At 43.1% G+C, this 18,240-nt stretch overlaps 1 protein-coding gene across 3 annotated transcripts in view; it reads left to right on the top strand.

The window, feature by feature from the left end:
* The window catches only part of LOC139409391 (zinc finger protein 644-like), a 33,832-nt gene extending 15,895 nt beyond the window's left edge, over positions 1–17,937 (top strand). For 2 of the 3 annotated variants that reach the window (XM_071154485.1, XM_071154486.1), the window contains exons 3-9: positions 2,411–5,488; positions 5,798–6,008; positions 6,236–6,446; positions 6,618–6,816; positions 9,436–9,561; positions 12,088–12,193; positions 16,844–17,937. In XM_071154485.1, coding sequence (XP_071010586.1) covers positions 2,425–5,488; positions 5,798–6,008; positions 6,236–6,446; positions 6,618–6,816; positions 9,436–9,561; positions 12,088–12,193; positions 16,844–17,225 — 4,299 coding nt within the window. In that variant the 5' untranslated portion in view covers positions 2,411–2,424 and the 3' untranslated portion in view covers positions 17,226–17,937. The remainder of the gene's footprint in view (positions 1–2,410; positions 5,489–5,797; positions 6,009–6,235; positions 6,447–6,617; positions 6,817–9,435; positions 9,562–12,087; positions 12,194–16,843) is intronic. The other variant, XR_011634398.1, reaches the window with a different exon arrangement.
* The last annotated feature ends 303 nt before the right edge of the window (positions 17,938–18,240 follow it).

Genomic DNA, 18,240 nt, shown 5'->3' with positions numbered 1-18,240 from the left:
GTTTATGTATCTTCAGGGAATCCAGAATAATAATGATAATATGCAATTATCGCCTCCCTTTTTCTTCTGTAGTAACCTCAAGATAAGGTGCTATACGAGTGTTCCTGAAAGTGCTGATAGACCCGTAAAAAAATACTCAAAGAAAGAAAGAAAAAGCCAAGTAACATATTATACATATCTGGGAGGTGTTTCAGTAAGAGCTCTTGTTATTCCTTCAGTAGAATTTGGCTGAACATAACCATTCCATTTCAGAGAATTCTAGAACATGATGATTACTGAACATTCTCTCATATAAGATGTCTTAGGGAATGATGCAGAGCTGGATTAATGGTAATACATCTCATTGATAAGATACAGATCGATCTATGCATATGGCTTAAATGTATTTAAGATTATAATCCTTGCAAATAGCTTCCAGAAAGGCAAAGTCAGCCTTTTAACATTGACTAATGAAGTAAATAGAAGCAAAAAATATGTTTTCAATCGCATCCCTGTTGAACCCTGAATGTTTGCTTTTGGTTGTTATATATGGAGCAGAGAGAGAGAGAGAGTCATATCGCATGCTAGTAGCCCCACTAATGAGCCTTTAAAGCTGAAATCATATTCTGATGGCTTTGCCATCCTGCTGTTCGGGGGGTAGCAGTGAAGTTAGCTTAAAATGCAGAGCGTCTGTTCTGCCTCTCCCTCCCTGCTAACCCAAGCCCCTACAGTAACACCACAGCAGACGGAGGGAATAGGGAGCTCGGAAGGTTTTACCTCAGAGGTGGTAACAGTGAAGCCACTCATTAACACTGAATTTACCACTTTGTTAGCGACGTAGCTTCCTGCAGAGAGCAGCCAACATTGGATCATGTCAAATCCACTGAGCATACATTATAGACTACACAATAGTTCCATCCCAAATGGCACCCTTTTCCCTATAAAGTGCACTACTTTTGACCAGAGCCCTTATCGGCCTTGGTCAAAAGTAGTGCAGTAAATAGGGAATAGGGTGCCATTTGGGATGCAGTCTATGTCTATCAGCTTGGGTTACAACAACCCTGCCTGGACACTTCACATTGTACCAAGCTGTAAAATACATCACCTCGCCTCAGTCTCACAGCTTGGCTATTACAAGGCTGGGAAGAGTGTTAAATATTAGAAGATTTTATTAATGTATTTTCACTCTCTTAAGTCGCTTGTTTAACATGTTCAACAGTTGAGTCTATATTACATTTAGCAATCTGTCAAATGTTGATTTCTGTTTATATGTTTGTTAGTGATGGGGGGGGGGGGGAATCGAGACAGTAACATATTGTGATATTATTTTTCATTATATCGGTATTTGACTCAAAGTATTGATTTGTTGGCTGCACCTGTGGCAAAACTTGCATCCTTGGTGTTCGTCTTCCAAAATAGTTTGCCAACATGTTTTCAGCATTTTATTTTTCTGACTGATCAAAACTTGTTTTCTCATAAACCTATAGTGAGCAATATGTTTGGAGCATCAAATCGCAATACATATAGAATAATGAGAATTGTGAGAATAGTAATACATACCTTATCAGCACCTGAGTATTGTGATAATATCGTATCGTGAGGTCCCTGGCAATCCCCAACTCTAATGTTTGTGTGTGTGTGTGTGTGTGTTCATGAGTGTGTGTGTGTTTATTGATGTATGTGTGTTTATATCTCTTTATGTATGTGTATATCTGTGTGTGTGTGTGTGTGTGTGTGTGTGTGTATGTGTGAGGGAGTGTTTCCATGCGTGTGTTTGTGTGAGTGTATGTGAGACAGACAGATTGTGTAGCCCGACGCATGCCAATTTGTCAGGTTTGGAGCAACAACAGTGTCATGCTGGGACCCGTGTTAGCACCATCACAGAGTGCTAAGACTGAGTATGATCTCATTGGAAGTCTACTTTGTTCACATGGAAATTGGTCAATTTTAGCAGGCGTCTGGGAGCGTTCGGGGGAGGAACAGGAAGGTTGTATCCCAGAGGTGTGCTATGGTAATTAAGAGCCCTCACTGGGGCTAACAGCAGGGTTTGTTGTGAAGAGAAGTGGTGGACTAGGGTGTTAGGAAAATCATAATGCAGTACCAGAGAGCCGATCAGAAGAGTACTGTGGATGAAACTCTCATTGTGTGGAACAATTGGAGAGAAAGTAGGCAGAGCTGACACTGAACACTGACTGATTTTCTGTGTGTATAAGGAATAATAATTGTTTGTTATTCAACATAATATTAGCCTGCATTTTGACTTTGAACCAATACAAGTGTTATGGGTTGGGCTGTATATATTTCCTTTTGCCACATTTAGACTTGTTTTAATCATCCATTTTTCATCGCCTTTAGCCCTCAAAACACAATATAAATTATTGAGTATGTTTTAAGCTGATTTGGTGTTTTTTCTCTGTTTCTCTCTTCTCAGAACATACTGGGGAGATGGCTGATATAAAGCCAAATGCACAAGAGGACAAAGAAGGAGATGTGGTGGAACCATTGTGTAATAGCTCCTTTGCCACTCAGGAGCCATTACAGCGTCACACATCCTCCCTTAAGAACAATGCTGCAAGGTTGTCAGAGCAGCTGTCCTCTGACAGACTCCCAAACCCTTTAAATGGAGCACAGCCCAGTCCAATTGTACCCAGCAGTGTCCCTGCTGTTCCCCACACAGCCCAAGCAGCCCATTCACTACCTTTCGTAGCACTTGTTAATGGACCTGCTTCACACCCTAACTCAGAGGAGAGCTGTGGCCTGAACAAAGACAGCACAACGCCCAACAATGTCCTGGTGGAGGCCCAGGACACCCAACTATGGCAAGTAGAAATGGACACAAGCCCTCAGGTGTTACCGCCACCCAGTGAGTTTCAATCAGACGCCCTGAAGAACCCAGCAGGGCCAGGGCCTGTTCTGAAAACATTAGCCACCACGCAGCCAGAGGCCAACAACACGTCACCATCTGACTCTGGGGAGAGTGAGGCTGAACTTCCCTACCAGGCCCGTAACACCACCTTGTCAGACCACAGTCCACAGCCTCACCAAACGCCAATTAACCAAATATGGACGGCTGAGGGAGTCAAGGCTAGAGCTAGATCTATATGGGACTTACACACCACAGAGTCCTCTGAGAGCTCGTCGGACGGTTCAGACGGGGCTAACTCACGACACTGGGATTCTCAGAAAGAGCTCATACGGGTGTTGTGGAACAATCGTAACGTTGACAACAGCTTACAGGAAAACACTGCGGGAGTGGGAGTGATGCCTCAGCTTACCAGCCAAAGACAGAGGAAGCGTAAAATACACCTGGTGGGTACGACAGGCTCTCCTGAAAAAGTTTACAACAGCAGCTCGAATCACACCTACAAAAAGTGGCATATTGAAGAGGAGGAAGATGATGACGAGGATTTTGACATCGCCAACGTAAATGATGAGGATTTCCCTTGTAAAAAGGCTGATGTTCAATCTTCTGTGAATTCATGTCAAGAGCATCCCAGTGACAGTCCTGTAATCATCAAGAAACTGATTATAAGAGCAGATTGCCACGAAGACAATCACTCCGACTCCCTCTTTAGTAGAAAACCCAAGCAGCTAAAGACAGAGCAATTCGAACAAGAACCATCGTTCTTCCCATGCACAAAGTGCAATGTTAATTTCAAGGAGAAAAGGCATTTGCATAGACATATGATGTATCATTTAGATGGGCATAATCATCAGATGCGCCACCACGAGAACGTTCCAAGGCCTTTTATATGCAGGGAGTGTGGGCGTTCGTTCCGCGATCGCAACTCCCTCCTCAAGCACATGATTATCCACCAGGAGAGACGGGAGAAACTTATGGAGGAGATACAGGGACTCAACAAACTCCGAGACGAAGGCAGGAACGCCAAGCTGCAGTGCCCGCAGTGTGTGTTCGGGACCAACTGCCCCAAGACGTTCGTCCAGCACGCCAAGACACATGAGAAGGACAAACGTTATTACTGTTGCGAGGAGTGCAACCACATGGCCCTGACAGAACGGGAGCTTGAAGCACACCAGTACGCGGTGCACTGTGACACACTGCAGTACAAGTACAAGAACATGATCAAAGATGAGGAGTCAGAGTTTCCTACAAATAACAACAAAGATAATGAATCAAGATCTGTTGTGTTTCACTGTAAAGTGTGCCCTTTCAGCACCCAGAATCAAAATGACCTGAAGACCCATTGTGACCTAATACACCAGTTTTGTGAAGATGAATGTGAAAGTCCACCGTTTAACAAAGCATCTGACCATCAAGATCAATATAGGCTAGCTGGCCCGTCCAAAAAAGCAGATTTAAAACTCCTACAGCTGAAGCAAAAGTTCTGTATTAAAAAGCCTGCTTTCTGGAAAAGAGCAGATTTGCCCTTTTGGTCTAGTAGTGTAGCTGACTTTTACACGAGAAACAAAGCAGACGCACAGAAGTATTATAAAGATCTTACCGCCTCCCAGTTCAAATGTAGTCTTGGCAGCTCAACAAACAAGCTGTCACCATCTATGTGGAGGAGCGACAAGCCAAACAAATTATCTCCCAAACCAACAGAGAAAATAGACGTGACAACAGGTCTCCCTTATGTTGAGGAAGACAATCAACAATACGACCATGTCATTTCAGGAATCTCAGAAAGGACAAAATATCCCTCAAATGTTGATGTCTTGGTTACATCCAAGATGGCTAAAATAGGCCAGATGCTAAATCATAGCTATGACTCTGACAAGAGTCAGGGAGATAGCAACGACTTGACCTGCAGGAAGTCAGAGCCCCAAGCTGTTACCCGAAAGTCTCCATCCAAACGAAAAATGTCCACACCCTTCCGCAACACTGTGGACAAGGTGGTTGATAATGTTTTTCCAAAACTGAACCCAAAGTTAAGAGAGACTACCACTCCTGAAGACACAGAAGATGATGATTATGAGGACACGTATGACTTTAGTGCCTACACCAGCGAGGCTACAGCCAATTTCCTGGATAGTAGTGAGAATGAGAGGAATCCCTATGCCCGTAGCTACTTCATACGCAGACAGAGGGGTTCTTTTGTTAAAGAAGATCCTGCACCTGCTGCTGATGTCGGACATTTTGAAAAGAACGCTACTCAGGCTGACCACCATTTTGAAAAGACTGAAGTCAAGGAGGGGGAGTATGACAGCGATGACATACAGAAGCTTATCATCAAAGAGGAGTGTATAGAAAGCTCAGTGTGTGACGATTCTCCGGAGTCACCCACCACCACCAAAACACACAACCAAAGTCTCTCCTATGAGTATGACGTCTCCCCTCCATTTGGGTCAGAAAGAAAGTCCTGCCCCTATTGTCCTGCTGTGTTTGAGTCTGGGGTGGGCTTGTCCAATCACGTGCGAGGGCACCTGCACAGGGTGGGGCTGAGTTATGATGCTCGCCACGTGGTGTCACCTGAGCAGGTAGCTTCACAGGACCGACAGCCACGCATACGCAGGAAGATCCCCTCTGTGGCACGGAGGATCAAAAAAGGTGAGCAACTTATTATATTTTCCCTGTCTTTATTCAATTACTTATTGTTTCCTATTGTACTGTAATAGGGTAATTAATCTGTAATAAAAGTAATCTGTAATCACATCTAACAGTATTTGTGACTGCTTCTTTCACAGTCAAGTGTGTCATGTTATTCTTTTATAGATAGTGTGTAATATTCAAAGTTACCACAAAGTTACATAGTAATTTACCTAGATCGCTTTGGGTAAAAGCATCTGCTAAATTACTAAAATGTTCATGTAAATATAGATATTGTGTTAAAACCTTTTTTTAATCTTCATGTTACAGCTGAGAAGCCGGAGTCTCAGGCGGAGCACACCTGTCCCTTGTGCTGTGGCTGGTTCGACACCAACACGGGCCTCTCCAATCATGTGAGGGGACATCTAAAGCGGATAGGGAAGACCAGCACCACCAGCACCAGTAAGAGTCCAGTGTGTATCCTTAACGAGCTGCTGCAGGATGAGCAGGAACACCAGAACATCCTCCAGACCCTCAACAGGTACTATAAACAATTCCTCCACAAGTTACTGTTTACACCTTTTAGGGATGTAATAGAATATTCTATCTTATATCAGCTATATATTTATTTTGAATTTGTCTTCATTTTAATGTATTTTTCATTTTGTCTACTTTTATGTCATTGTACTTTTTCATGTACCTCCCTGGCTATATGTTGTGACTAGTGTATCCTATATCATTGTTGTGTTTCATTTGAAATCTGAACAGGAAGCAGTTCCTCTCTCGACCAATCATCTCCCAGAAGTTCATCGGGAGTGATGGGCTCTTCCTGACACCCACAGGGTTCCCAGTGAAGATCCAACATGGCTGCCAGCCAGGCCAGGATGGCAATTCCACATCATGGGGGCCCAGTGCAACTACACCCAGGCAGGAGGAAATTAAGGGAGAGGAGTTATTTTCTGAAAGGAAGAGTATAGAGGTACAGTTGTTGTGTTGTATTTTGGTGCTATGTTCTTTTGTGTGTTGTACTTTTACTCTTAGTTATTTTGCTTATAATTAAATATTTTTTTATTCTGTAAGTGTCCTTGGGTATCTTGAAAGGCGCAAGTAAAATGTATTATTGTTATTAATATTATTATTATTATTACAGATACGAGGGGTCAGGGAACCTTCCCAGGGCACTTTAGTAGAGCTGCTGAGGAAGAGGAAGTTGGACAAGGAGCAGGGGCAGCTGAGGGATAACAGCAGATCGTATGATGCAGATAGGAATCACTTTACTGTGACCAAAGAGAGGTTTGAGGAGGGACAGAACCAACAGGCCAGCAATCTGGAACCACACTGGGCCCAAGGTAAGCAGATTCACAACTAATTTGTATACAAATCAGAATATCATGTATTTTTAGCGACCAGAAAAATAATACTTTTTTTTATTGTGATTAGATTTTGAACAGTGGATAAAAGGACCTAGATAGCCAAAATATAATTTGTTTTCTGCGAAGTAACAGAGTGAAAAACTATACAGTTAAAAACTACAGAGTTACTTTATCTGCCAAATATATTTTATTAATGGTACTGATTATTGTAGTGCAACAAGGCCCCTCTGTGACAGCAAAACATATATGACATATGATCAGTCTGTTTCAAGTGATGTAGAATCAAAGAAGACAAGAAAGCCAGTTAAGCCAGATAGATGATGGATAGAAGTGACAGACAGCTTTATTAGCTTAATTGGGTCGCCAGTCTGTTCTTTTCACAGTGTTCTATCATTATTCATAGGCTTGATCAGTTTAGTCCTTTGCAGATAGGTATGATTATTTTAGGTGATCTTTAGAACAGTTTCATTGAGTGCAATGATACAGAGTTAAGATAGTAGTTTACCCTCCAATTACAGTAGATCAGCTTGCCATAATGAAACACAAAATTGTCTTGTTCCGCAGCTGTTTTGTGTGTTTTATTACCTGTACAGATTTTCATTATTTACAGGCGCTCATGTTAAATCACAAAATGTAATTCAAATTGAGCTTCATTAAATATGTATGTGAGCATCATCATAATACCCCAGTACTCTGTCTGCTCTTCTGTCAGCAACCTTGAAGTCACCAGGAAACATTATTATTGTAACGCACACAAAAATAATAAATTGGCTTTGAAATTGAAATTAAAACCTGTCACGTCCTTTTGATGTGGTTCTGGGAGCACATCAGCTGTGTTTACACACCTTTGTTTAATCTCTGTCCAAATAACAGTTTCCGTCTGTTTCGCAGAAAGATTAATAAAGATGTCTAAATCAGATATCGGAGCCTCCCGAGTGGCGCAGCGGTCTAAGGCATCACTACAGACCCGGGTTCGGTCCCAGGCTGTGTCACAACTGGCTGTAACCGGGAGTCCCATAGGGCGCAGCACAATTGGCCCAGCGTCATCCGGGCTAGTGGAGGGTTTGGCCGGGGGGGCCGGCTCTGTAGTTGGCTCATTGCACTCTATCAACTCCTTGTGGCGGGCCGGGCACCTGCAGGCTGACTTCGGTCGTCAGTTGAACGGTGTTTCCTCCAACACATTGGTGTAGCTGGCTTCCGAGTTAAGCGGGCGGGTGTTAAGGAGCGCGGTTGGGTGGTCATGTTTTGGAGGACGCACAACTCGACCTTCGAGTCTCCCGAGCCTGTTGGGGAGTTGCAGCAATGAGACAAGATCGTAATTGAAATTGAGAAGGAAAAGGGGGTAAAATACAACAACAAAAAATACAAAAGAAATATGGATTTTTTTAGATGTCCATCTCAATTCTAATGATTGGCCGTTCTGTGGCTGACATTGTTGAATGTCATAGTGACTTTTTACATTATAGCTGAAAGCTGAAACCTTAAAAGGGAGAATAGACTGACTGTGACATTCAGATTTAATCACCTAGCTAAGGCTTTTACACCATTTTGGTGTAATCAGTGTTATGTTAAATGGAGATTTAACACATACAGTGGGGAGAACACTGTATAATATATACTTAAGCTTTTTATGGGCATTAGTTAATTAATCAAGAAGAGATTCATTTTGCACATGCAATTGTTGCAAACGATTTGCAGGTAATTTAAATAACCTTTAGTGGCTTGTCATGGTTAAAAAACACCTCCGTAGCAGATGTTTTCCCCCCTATTAGGTGTGAAATGAATGGGAAGCTGTCTCTATAATTTTCACACCACTGCCAGTAGCTTCAGGACAGCCTGCATAGAAACTTGGTGTGGGCTTGTCATCCAATCAAATCTGCTCTAAAGGGTGTACAGAGAGACCTTTCCTAATCAAACGCTTCTATGATTTAACATGCTCTAGATGTAGCCTGTAGTGACATGCCAAACTATTGTAATTCATGTGCAATATTGACACAATCAGCACAGTATGAATTTCTTATCATAGCCTATATCAAATTCTAAACCCAGGTGAAAATAGGCACCCTGGAGTTCTTAGATTGTGATAAACATTACTCTCAACAATACATCTCCAACTGCAGAGTGCAAAACAGATCATTCCAATATGAAAACAGATGGAGGAAGAGGTGATGGCACTCAGGGAATAGCAGTTTACTTCATGTTCATCTGTATGTGCTCTGTAGTCACTTTTAGCCATATTTCCTTACAGTCACCTCAACTCACCTCCAGATTATATTTGTCAAAGACGCTCATCAAAGACCCTGAAACCAAACAATTTATTTAGATGTAATGTGTGTAGAAGTTGAACAAACAAAATGTCTCTAATGGAAGATAACTGTTAATGAAGTAAAAAAACGAATGGAGCGAGGTAATCCGGAGGCTTAGTGGCATTTGAATAAAATGCTCTACTCTTGACACTATTTCAAAGGCATTCTCTTGCAAGAAAAGTGTTGTTAAGGAGTGTTTTGAACATATTTTACATTTTGAACTGAACTTGTGTGTGCTTTGCTTTCTTTTGAAATGTCTCTTTCCCTTTCACATGTCTCACTTTTCCAGAGAGAAATGAATCTAATAAGAAGATGTGCATTCACTGTAACACAACCTTCCCCAGTGCTGTTAGCTTGTCCAATCATCTTCGCGCTTACGCACGCAGGAAGAGGGTTGCCATGTTGGAAGGAACAAGTAAGTTCTCTAAGCCTGGTCAGAAAAATCTAGAAAATAAAGGCACATTTCTGAAATTACAGTATTGAATGTTCCTTGTAGAAAATGTACACAACAATGGCGCCCTATTTTCTATATAGTGGACTACTTTTGACCAGAGCCCCATAGTGCTCTGGTCAGAAGTAGTCCACTATATAGGTAGTGCTCTGGTCAAAAGTAGTCCATTATGTAGGTAGGGCTCTGGTCAGAAGTAGTCCACTATATTGGTAGTGTTCTGGTCAAAAGTAGTCCATTATGTAGGTGGGGCTCTGATCAGAAGTAGTCCACTATATTGGTAGTGTTCTGGTCAAAAGTAGTCCAGTATGTAGGTAGGGCTCTGGTCAGAAGTCGTCCGCTATATAGGTAGTGTTCTGGTCAAAAGTAGTCCATTATGTAGGTAGGGCTCTGGTCAGAAGTAGTCCACTATATAGGTAGTGTTCTGGTCAAAAGTAGTCCATTTTGTAGGTAGGGCTCTGGTCAGAAGTAGTCCACTATATAGGTAGTGTTCTGGTCAAAAGTAGTCCATTATGTAGGTGGGGCTCTGGTCAGAAGTAGTCCACTATATAGGTAGTGTTCTGGTCAAAAGTAGTCCAGTATGTAGGTAGTGCTCTGGTCAGAGATAGTCCACTATATGCAGTTGAAGTCGTAAGTTTACATACACTTAGGATGGAGTCATTAAAACTTGTTTTTCAACCACTCCACAAATTTCTTGTTAACAAACTATAGTTTTTGCAAGTCTGTTAGGACATCTACTTTGTGCATGACATAAGTAATGTTTCCAACAATTGTTTCACTTATAATTCACTGCATCACAATTCCAGTGGCTCAGAAGTTTACATACACTAAGTTGATTGTGCCTTTCAACATCTTGGAAAATACCCGAAAATTATGTCATGGCTTTAGAAGCTTCTGATAGGCTAATTAACATAATTTGAGTCAATTGGAGGTGGACCTGTGGATGTATTTCAAGGCCTACCTTCAAACTCAGTGCCTCTTTGTTTTACATCATGGGAAAATAAAAATAAAAATCAGTCCTCAGAAAAACATTTGTAAACCTCCACAAGTCTGGTTCATCCTTGGGAGCAATTTCCAAATACCTGAAGGTACCACGTTCATCTGTACAAACAATAGTATGCAAGTATAAACACCATGGGACCACGCAGCCGTCATACCACTCAGGAAGGAGACGCGTTCTGTCTCCTAGAGATGAACGTACGTTGGTGCGAAAAGGGCAAATCAATCCAGCAAAGGACCTTGTGAAGATGTTGGAGGAAACAGGTACAAAAGTATCTATATCCACAGTAAAACAAGTCCTATATCGACATAACCTGAAAGGCCGCTCAGTAAGAAAGAAGACACTGCTCCAAAACTGCCATAAAAAAAGCCAGACTACGGTTTGCAACTGCACATGGGGAAAAATATGGTACTTTTTGGAAAAATGTCCTCTGGTCTAATGAAACAAAAATAGAACTGTTTGGCCATAATGACCATCGTTATGTTTGGAGGAAAAAGGGGGAGGCTTGCAAGCCAAAGAACACCATCCCAACCATGACGCATGGGGGTGGCAGCATCATGTTGTGGGGGTGCTTTGCTGCAGGAGGGACTGGTGCACTTCACAAAATAGATGGCATCATGAGGAGGGGAAATTATGTGGATATATTGAAGTAACATCTCAGACATCAGTCAGGACGTTAAAGCTTGGTCGCAAATGGGTCTACCAAATGGAAAATGACCCCAAGCATACTTCCTAAGTTGTGGCAAAATGGTTTAAGGACAACAAAGTCAAGGTATTGGAGTGGCCATCACAAAGCCCTGACCTCAAACCTATAGAAAATGTGTGGGCAGTACTGTAAAAGCATGTGCAAGCAAGGAGGCCTACAAACCTGACTCAGTTTCACCAGATCTGTCAGGAGGAATGGGCCAAAATTCACCCAACTTATTGTGGGAAGCTTGTGGAAGGCTACCTGAAACATTTGACCCAAGTTAAACAATTTAAAGGCAATGCTACCAACTACTAATTGAGTGTATGTAAACTTTTGACCCACTGGGAATGTGATCAAAGAAATAAAACCTGAAATAAATAATTATCTCTATTATTATTCTGACATTTCACATTCTTAAAATAAAGTGGTGATCCTAACTGACCTAAGACAGGGACTTTTTACTAGGATTAAATGTCAGTAATTGTGGAAAAACTGAGTTTAAATGTTTTTGGCAAAAGTGTATGTAAACTTCCGACTTCAACTGTAGTGGTCAAAAGTAGTCCATTATGTAGGTAGGGCTCTGGTCAGAAGTAGTCCACTATATAGGTAGGGCTCTGGTCAGAAGTAGTCCACTATATAGGTAGGGCTCTGGTCAGAAGTCGTCCACTATATAGGAAATAGGGTGCCATTTGGAACACAACCTGTGACTCTCTCTGTCCTGGTGTCCATCAGTTGTACGGAGTAAGTCTGTAGTAAGTTGGTCTGAACTGACTTGGCCTGTACTGAGATGGTCTGTGTTTTCCAGCCTATTCCTGTATACAGAAGAAGCCTAGGTTGAGGGCTGGACCAAAGAAGAAACTATTCTCAGCTCTCCCACCTGCTGTTGAGGAGATGTACAGACTCACCTGCAGGTATGTAGGACCACAACAAGCTTCTGTCACTTGTCGGTTTTGTTGGCGTCTTGATCTGTTGTGCGTATCATCCTGTGGCCACAAGGCACAAATATATCCTGGATTACCCTTTTAATAGTGTGAAATGGTCATGTATTGGTTCTAAAATATACACTACATGGCCAAAGGTATGTGGACACCCCTTCAAATGAGTGGATTCAGATATTTCGGCCACACCCGTTGCTGACAGGTGTATAAAATCGAGCACACAGCCATGCAATCTACAAACAGTAGCAGTAGAATGGCCTTACTGGAGAGCTCAGTGGCACTGCCATAGGATGCCACCTTTCCAACAAATCAAATCAAATATATTTATAAAGCCCTTCTTACATCAGCTGATATCTCAAAGTGCTGTACAGAAACCCAACCTAAAACCCCAAACAGCAAGCAATGCAGGTGTAGAAGCACGGTGGCTAGGAAAAACTCCCTAGAAAGGTCAGAACATAGGATGAAACCTAGAGAGGAACCAGGCTATGAGGGGTGGCCAGTCCTCTTCTGGCTGTGCCGGGTGGAGATTATAACAGAACATGGCCAAGATGTTCAAACGTTCATAGATGACCAGCAGAGTCAAATAATAATACACAGTGGTTGTCGAGGGTGCAACAGATCAGCACCTCAGGAGTAAATGTCAGTTGGCTTTTCATAGCCGATCATTCAGAGTATCTCGACCGCTCCTGCTGTCTCTAGAGAGTTGAAAACAGCAGGTCCGGTGAACAGGTCAGGGTTCCCTTTGCGCAGGCAGAACAGTTGAAACTGGAGTAGCAGCACGGCCAGGTGGACTGGGGACAGCAAGGAGTCATCAGGCCAGGTAGTCCTGAGGCATGGTCCTATGGCTCAGGTCCTCCGAGAAAGGGAAAGATAGAAAGAAAGAGAGAAAGAGAGAGAGAATTAGAGAGAGCATACTTAAATACACACAGGACACCGGATAAGACAGGAGAAATACTCCAGGTATAACAGGCCCAAGACACATAAACTAAGGCATAAATACTGGAGGCTGAGACAGGAGGGGTTGGGAGACACTGTGGCCCCATCCGACGATACCCCGGACAGGGCCAAACAGGCAAGATATAACCCCACCCACTTTGCCAAAGCACAGCCCCCATACCACTAGAGGGATATCTTCAACCACCAACTTACCATCCTGAGACAAGGCCGAGTATAGCCCACAAAGATTACTGCCACGACACAACCCAAGGGTGGGCGCCAACCCAGACAGGAAGATCACGTCAGTGACTCAACCCACTCAGGTGACGCACCCCTCGTAGGGACGGCATGGAAGAGCTCCAGTTAGCCAGTGACTCAGCCCCTTTAATAGGGTTAGAGGCAGAGAATCCCAGTGGAGAGGGGAACTGGCCAGGCAGAGGCAGCAAGGGCAGTTCGTTGCTCCAGTGCCTTTCCGTACACCTTCACACTCCTGGGTCAGACTACACTCAATCATAGGACCTACTGAAGAGAGGAGTCTTCAATAAAGACTTAAAGGTTGAGGCCGAGTATGCCTCTCTCACATGGTTAGGCAGACCATTCCATAAAAATGGAGCTCCATAGGAGAAAGCCCTGCCTCCAGCTGTTTGCTTAGAAATTCTAGTGACAGTTAGGAGGCCTGCGTCTTGTGACCATAACGGACGTGTAGGTATGTACGGCAGGACCAAATTGGAAAGATAGGTAGGAGCAAGCCCATGCAATGCTTTGTAGGTTAGCAGTAAAACCTTGAAATTAGCCCTTGCCTTAACAGGAAGCCAGTGTAGAGAGGTTAGCACTGGAGTAATATGATCACATTTTTGGGTTCTAGTCAAGATTCTAGCAGCCGTGTTTAGTACTAACTGAAGTTTATTTAGTGCTTTATCCGGGTAGCCGGAAAGTAGAGCATTGCAGTAGTCTAACCTAGAAGTGACAGAAGCATGGATTAATTTTTATGCATAATTTTTGTCAGTCAGTTTGTCAAATGTCTGTCCTACTAGAGCTTCCTCAGTCACCTGTAAGTGCTGTTATTGTCAAGTGGAAACGTCTAGGAGCAACAATGGCTCAGCCGCGAAGTGGTAGGCCACACAAGCTCACAGAACGTGACCCCCCAAGTGCTGAAGCACGTAGCACGTACAAATCGTCTGTCCACGGTTGCAACACTCACTACCGAGTTCCAAACTGCCTCTGGAAGCAACGTCAGCACAATAACTCTTCGCTTGGGAGCTTCATGAAATCGGTTTCCAAGGCCGAGCAGCCACACACAAGCCTAAGATCACCATGCGCAATGCCAAGCGACGGCTGGTGTTGTGTAAAGCTCGCCACTCTTGAGGGATGAATCATGCTTCACCATCTGGCAGTCCGAGGAAGAATCTGGGTTTGGCCAGGATAACGCTACCTGTTTGGTGAAGGAGGATTAATGGTCTGGGGCTGTTATTCATGGTTTGGGCTAGGCCCCTAAGTTCCAGTGAAGGGAAATCTTAACACTACAGCATACATTGACATTCTTGAAGATTCTGTACTTCCATCTTTGTGGCAACATTTTGGGCAACTGTTTCAGCATGACAATGCCCCATGCACAAAGCGATGCCAATACATAAATGGTTTGTCGAGATCAGTGTGGAAGAACTTGACTGGCCTGCACAGAAGCCAGCGGCACCAATGTGTCAGAGGAAACACTGTACAACTGGCAACCGTGTGTGCATGTGCACACATGTGCATGTGCCTGGCCCACCACAAGAGTCGCTAGAGCGTGAAGGGACAAGGACATCCCGGCCGGCCAAACCCTCCAGTAACCTGGACGACGCTGGGCCAATTGTGCGACGCCTCATGGGTCTCCCAGTCGCAGCCGGCTGCGACACAACCCGGGATCGAACCCGGATCTGTAGTGACGCCTCAAGCACTGCAGTGCCTTAGTCCGCTGTGCCACTCGGGAGGCCCCAAAACTCCATATTAAAATGTCCATGATTCTGGATTGAGATGTTTAACGAGCTTGTCACCACATATTGTATTGTATAAATAGTGGTGCCTCCTCAGATACTAAGTTGTAGGGGTGTAACTGTACATACCAAACCGTTCGCTACCAGGACCTCGGTTCGGTCTGCCCTGTGAACCATAATGAAAACATTAAAAAACTATATTTACGCAATAAAAACACTAGGCCTATAGGCCTCTGCCTCTTGAGTAAATCAAAAAAACATTTCAGGCTATTCCGTTAAAACAACTAGAGCCTATGCACATGTTGTAATCAAAATGCGAATCTTAATTTGTGCATTTCATACTGTCCTTTTGTGAGGAATTAGTTCTGTACGATGGTGTGTGGTTGGGTCGATAAACCAGAATTGGAGTATCCTCCATCATCGTTTAAATCTCCAGTTTGGGAACATTTTGGCTTCCCAGTAGATTACAATGGCGATGGACAGAGAGTTGTGGATGCAACATAAACAGTATGTTTCCACACTCAACGAGACTAGCCTATGCAGCTGCCAACACCTTAAATATGTTGACACATTTACACCGATATTACCCCAGTTTACCGGAGCAAGACGGAAACGCAAATATACAATAACTCAACATCGTCTCCCCTCTGCATTCAAGCTGATTCTGATTCTGACCGGACCAAAGCTGATTCTGACCGGGCTAAAGAAATTACAAGAGTGATAGGTAGGCTATGTTTATATTTTTTTACAGCCATTGATTTATAGCTGCGCATATGCACCCATTCTCGGAGGTTGAGAATATAGGGTTTCAGCACCTTGTGAAAGTGCTCGAACCACGTTATGAACTTCCCTCTTGCATTGCACCCATTTCAGAAAACATGTAGTATCCGCTCTATATAAGCAAACCAAAGCCTAAGTTTACAATGAATTGCACGCATTGACCACCTATCACATTACCCCGGAGTGGTAGATGTACCGTGCTACAGACACAGCATCATTATAAGATTCACAAGTGCATATCTGGTACTGAAGGAGGCAGTTGCATGGTGCGTTCGAACCAAGTGGGAAGTGGGAATTTACCACATACGACTGGGGAAAATTTTTTACTCTAACCCCCCTCCAACTGGTATATACTAGTAGGAAACTTGTCTATCATCCTGAGCACCCACTTCTCCCACATGGTATCCTCTGATGTCACTTACTAAGGAAATGGCTTCTATAACAACATTTTCAGCAGTTATATGCAACAACAAAACATTTATAAAAAGCAATCTATTAATGTGGTTTTTGAACTCTATCATTTGTTTACAAGCATGATATCTGTACTTTTAGTGTATGGTTGACACAGCTTGTTGGCCATTAGCCAATCAGCATTTCTGAATGCATCCAACTGGTATTTATGACTTTACAACTGGTAGATTCCCACTTCCTACATGGTTACAAATGCAGCATCAGAGTGGAAACTTGAGAGGCCCAACATAACAATCCGGTCACAACAGACAATGCAAGTAACATTGTGAATGCTGAACAATGTGAATGGCATTTCATTTTACCACTGTACCAAAACCAAACCGCAAAATGCACCGAACCGTGGGTTTGGTGAACTGTTACACCCCTACTAAATAGTATCCATGTCTGCAAACCAAACCTAACCTAGCGTAGCCTAGCCTATCCTTCCTTAACCAAACCTAACCTAGCACTCTCTCCCATGCAGATTCTGTGACCTGGTCTTCCAGGGTCCTCTGTCCGTCCAGGAGGATTGGATCAAGCACTTACAAAGACACCTCATGCACACCAGTGTCCCTCATACAGGGGCTGGCATGGTAGAGGTCCTGGGACTACACAAAGAGATGTCCTCCTTTCCCCCCCAGCAGCACCCCTGTCTGAAGCACCCAATGTCCAAATTGCACCCCACAGCCCACGAGCCACTGGAGCACCATGGGCACCCCTGCTTGGAACACGCTGAAACCCACGAGCACCCTGAGCCACATGATGAGCACCCCTTGCATTATGCATATCCCTCATCCAATGAGCACCCCAGCCTGGAGCAGCACATGGCCACGCCCCCTCCGGAGCTTCTTCCAGTGGCTTCCTGAGCTAAAGGGTTGTTTACAACATTTTCACTTTAGATCTTTATCCTGCACATGTAAATATGGATAGATACATAGAAATATATAGAGATAAATACAAATATTCTAAAGCTATACATATGTTTTTCTTAATATGCACATGGACCTACTAGCCCTTCTCTCTATTTTTTAAGACTGGTATCTATACTATACTGTAGATGATAAATCTTGTTACTTAGACGTACAGAAACGTTACAGAATTTACAGTTACAGAGAACTATACTTGAGATGCAAAAAGGCCAACAACATTCGCTGAAGCTAGAACAGCTGTCAGTTCAGAACCTTGTATCTCAATTTTTTTTACCTAATGTATGCAGTGCAGTTACCTCTTCTACGTTTAAGTGAAGTTTTACTTACAGATAATCTTGCCATATTGCAACATGGACGCATGTTAAATGTGTCTTCTTGTTTCCTTCTTTACACTGTTTAGCAGTCAGTCAGAACTTTGAACCCAATACCAATGGGGCGGCAGGTAGCCTAGTGGTTGGACCGTTGGGCCAGTAACCGAAAGGTTGCTAGATTGAATCCCTGAGCTGACAAGGTAAAAATCTGTCGTTCTGCCCCTGAACAAGGCAGTTAACCCAATGTTCCTAGTCAGTCATTGTAAATAAGAATTTGTTCTTAATTGACTTGCCTAGTTAAATAAAAAATAAACCAAAAGAGACAACTCACACCTCAACATTCTGATAATAGTAAATGCTTTGCCCATTACTTTGAGGCTTTTCTCATTGACAAGCATTTAAGGAGACAGCGTGATAAGATTTAAATTTACACAATATATACAGTACCAGTCAAAAGTTTGGACACACCTACTCATTCAAGGGTTTTTCTTTATTTGTACTCTTTTCTACATTGTAGAATAATAGTGAAGACATCAAAACTATGAAATAACACATATGAAATCACATAGTAACCAAAAAAAGTGTTAACCAAATCAAAATATATTTAATATTTGAGATTCTTCAAAGTAGCCACCCTTTGC

The sequence above is a fragment of the Oncorhynchus clarkii genome, chromosome 5 (assembly GCF_045791955.1).
Source record: "Oncorhynchus clarkii lewisi isolate Uvic-CL-2024 chromosome 5, UVic_Ocla_1.0, whole genome shotgun sequence".
Classification (NCBI taxonomy): Eukaryota; Metazoa; Chordata; class Actinopteri; order Salmoniformes; family Salmonidae; genus Oncorhynchus; species Oncorhynchus clarkii.
Note: the sequence above shows the minus strand (reverse complement) of the source record. Positions and strands in the feature narration are given on the sequence as shown.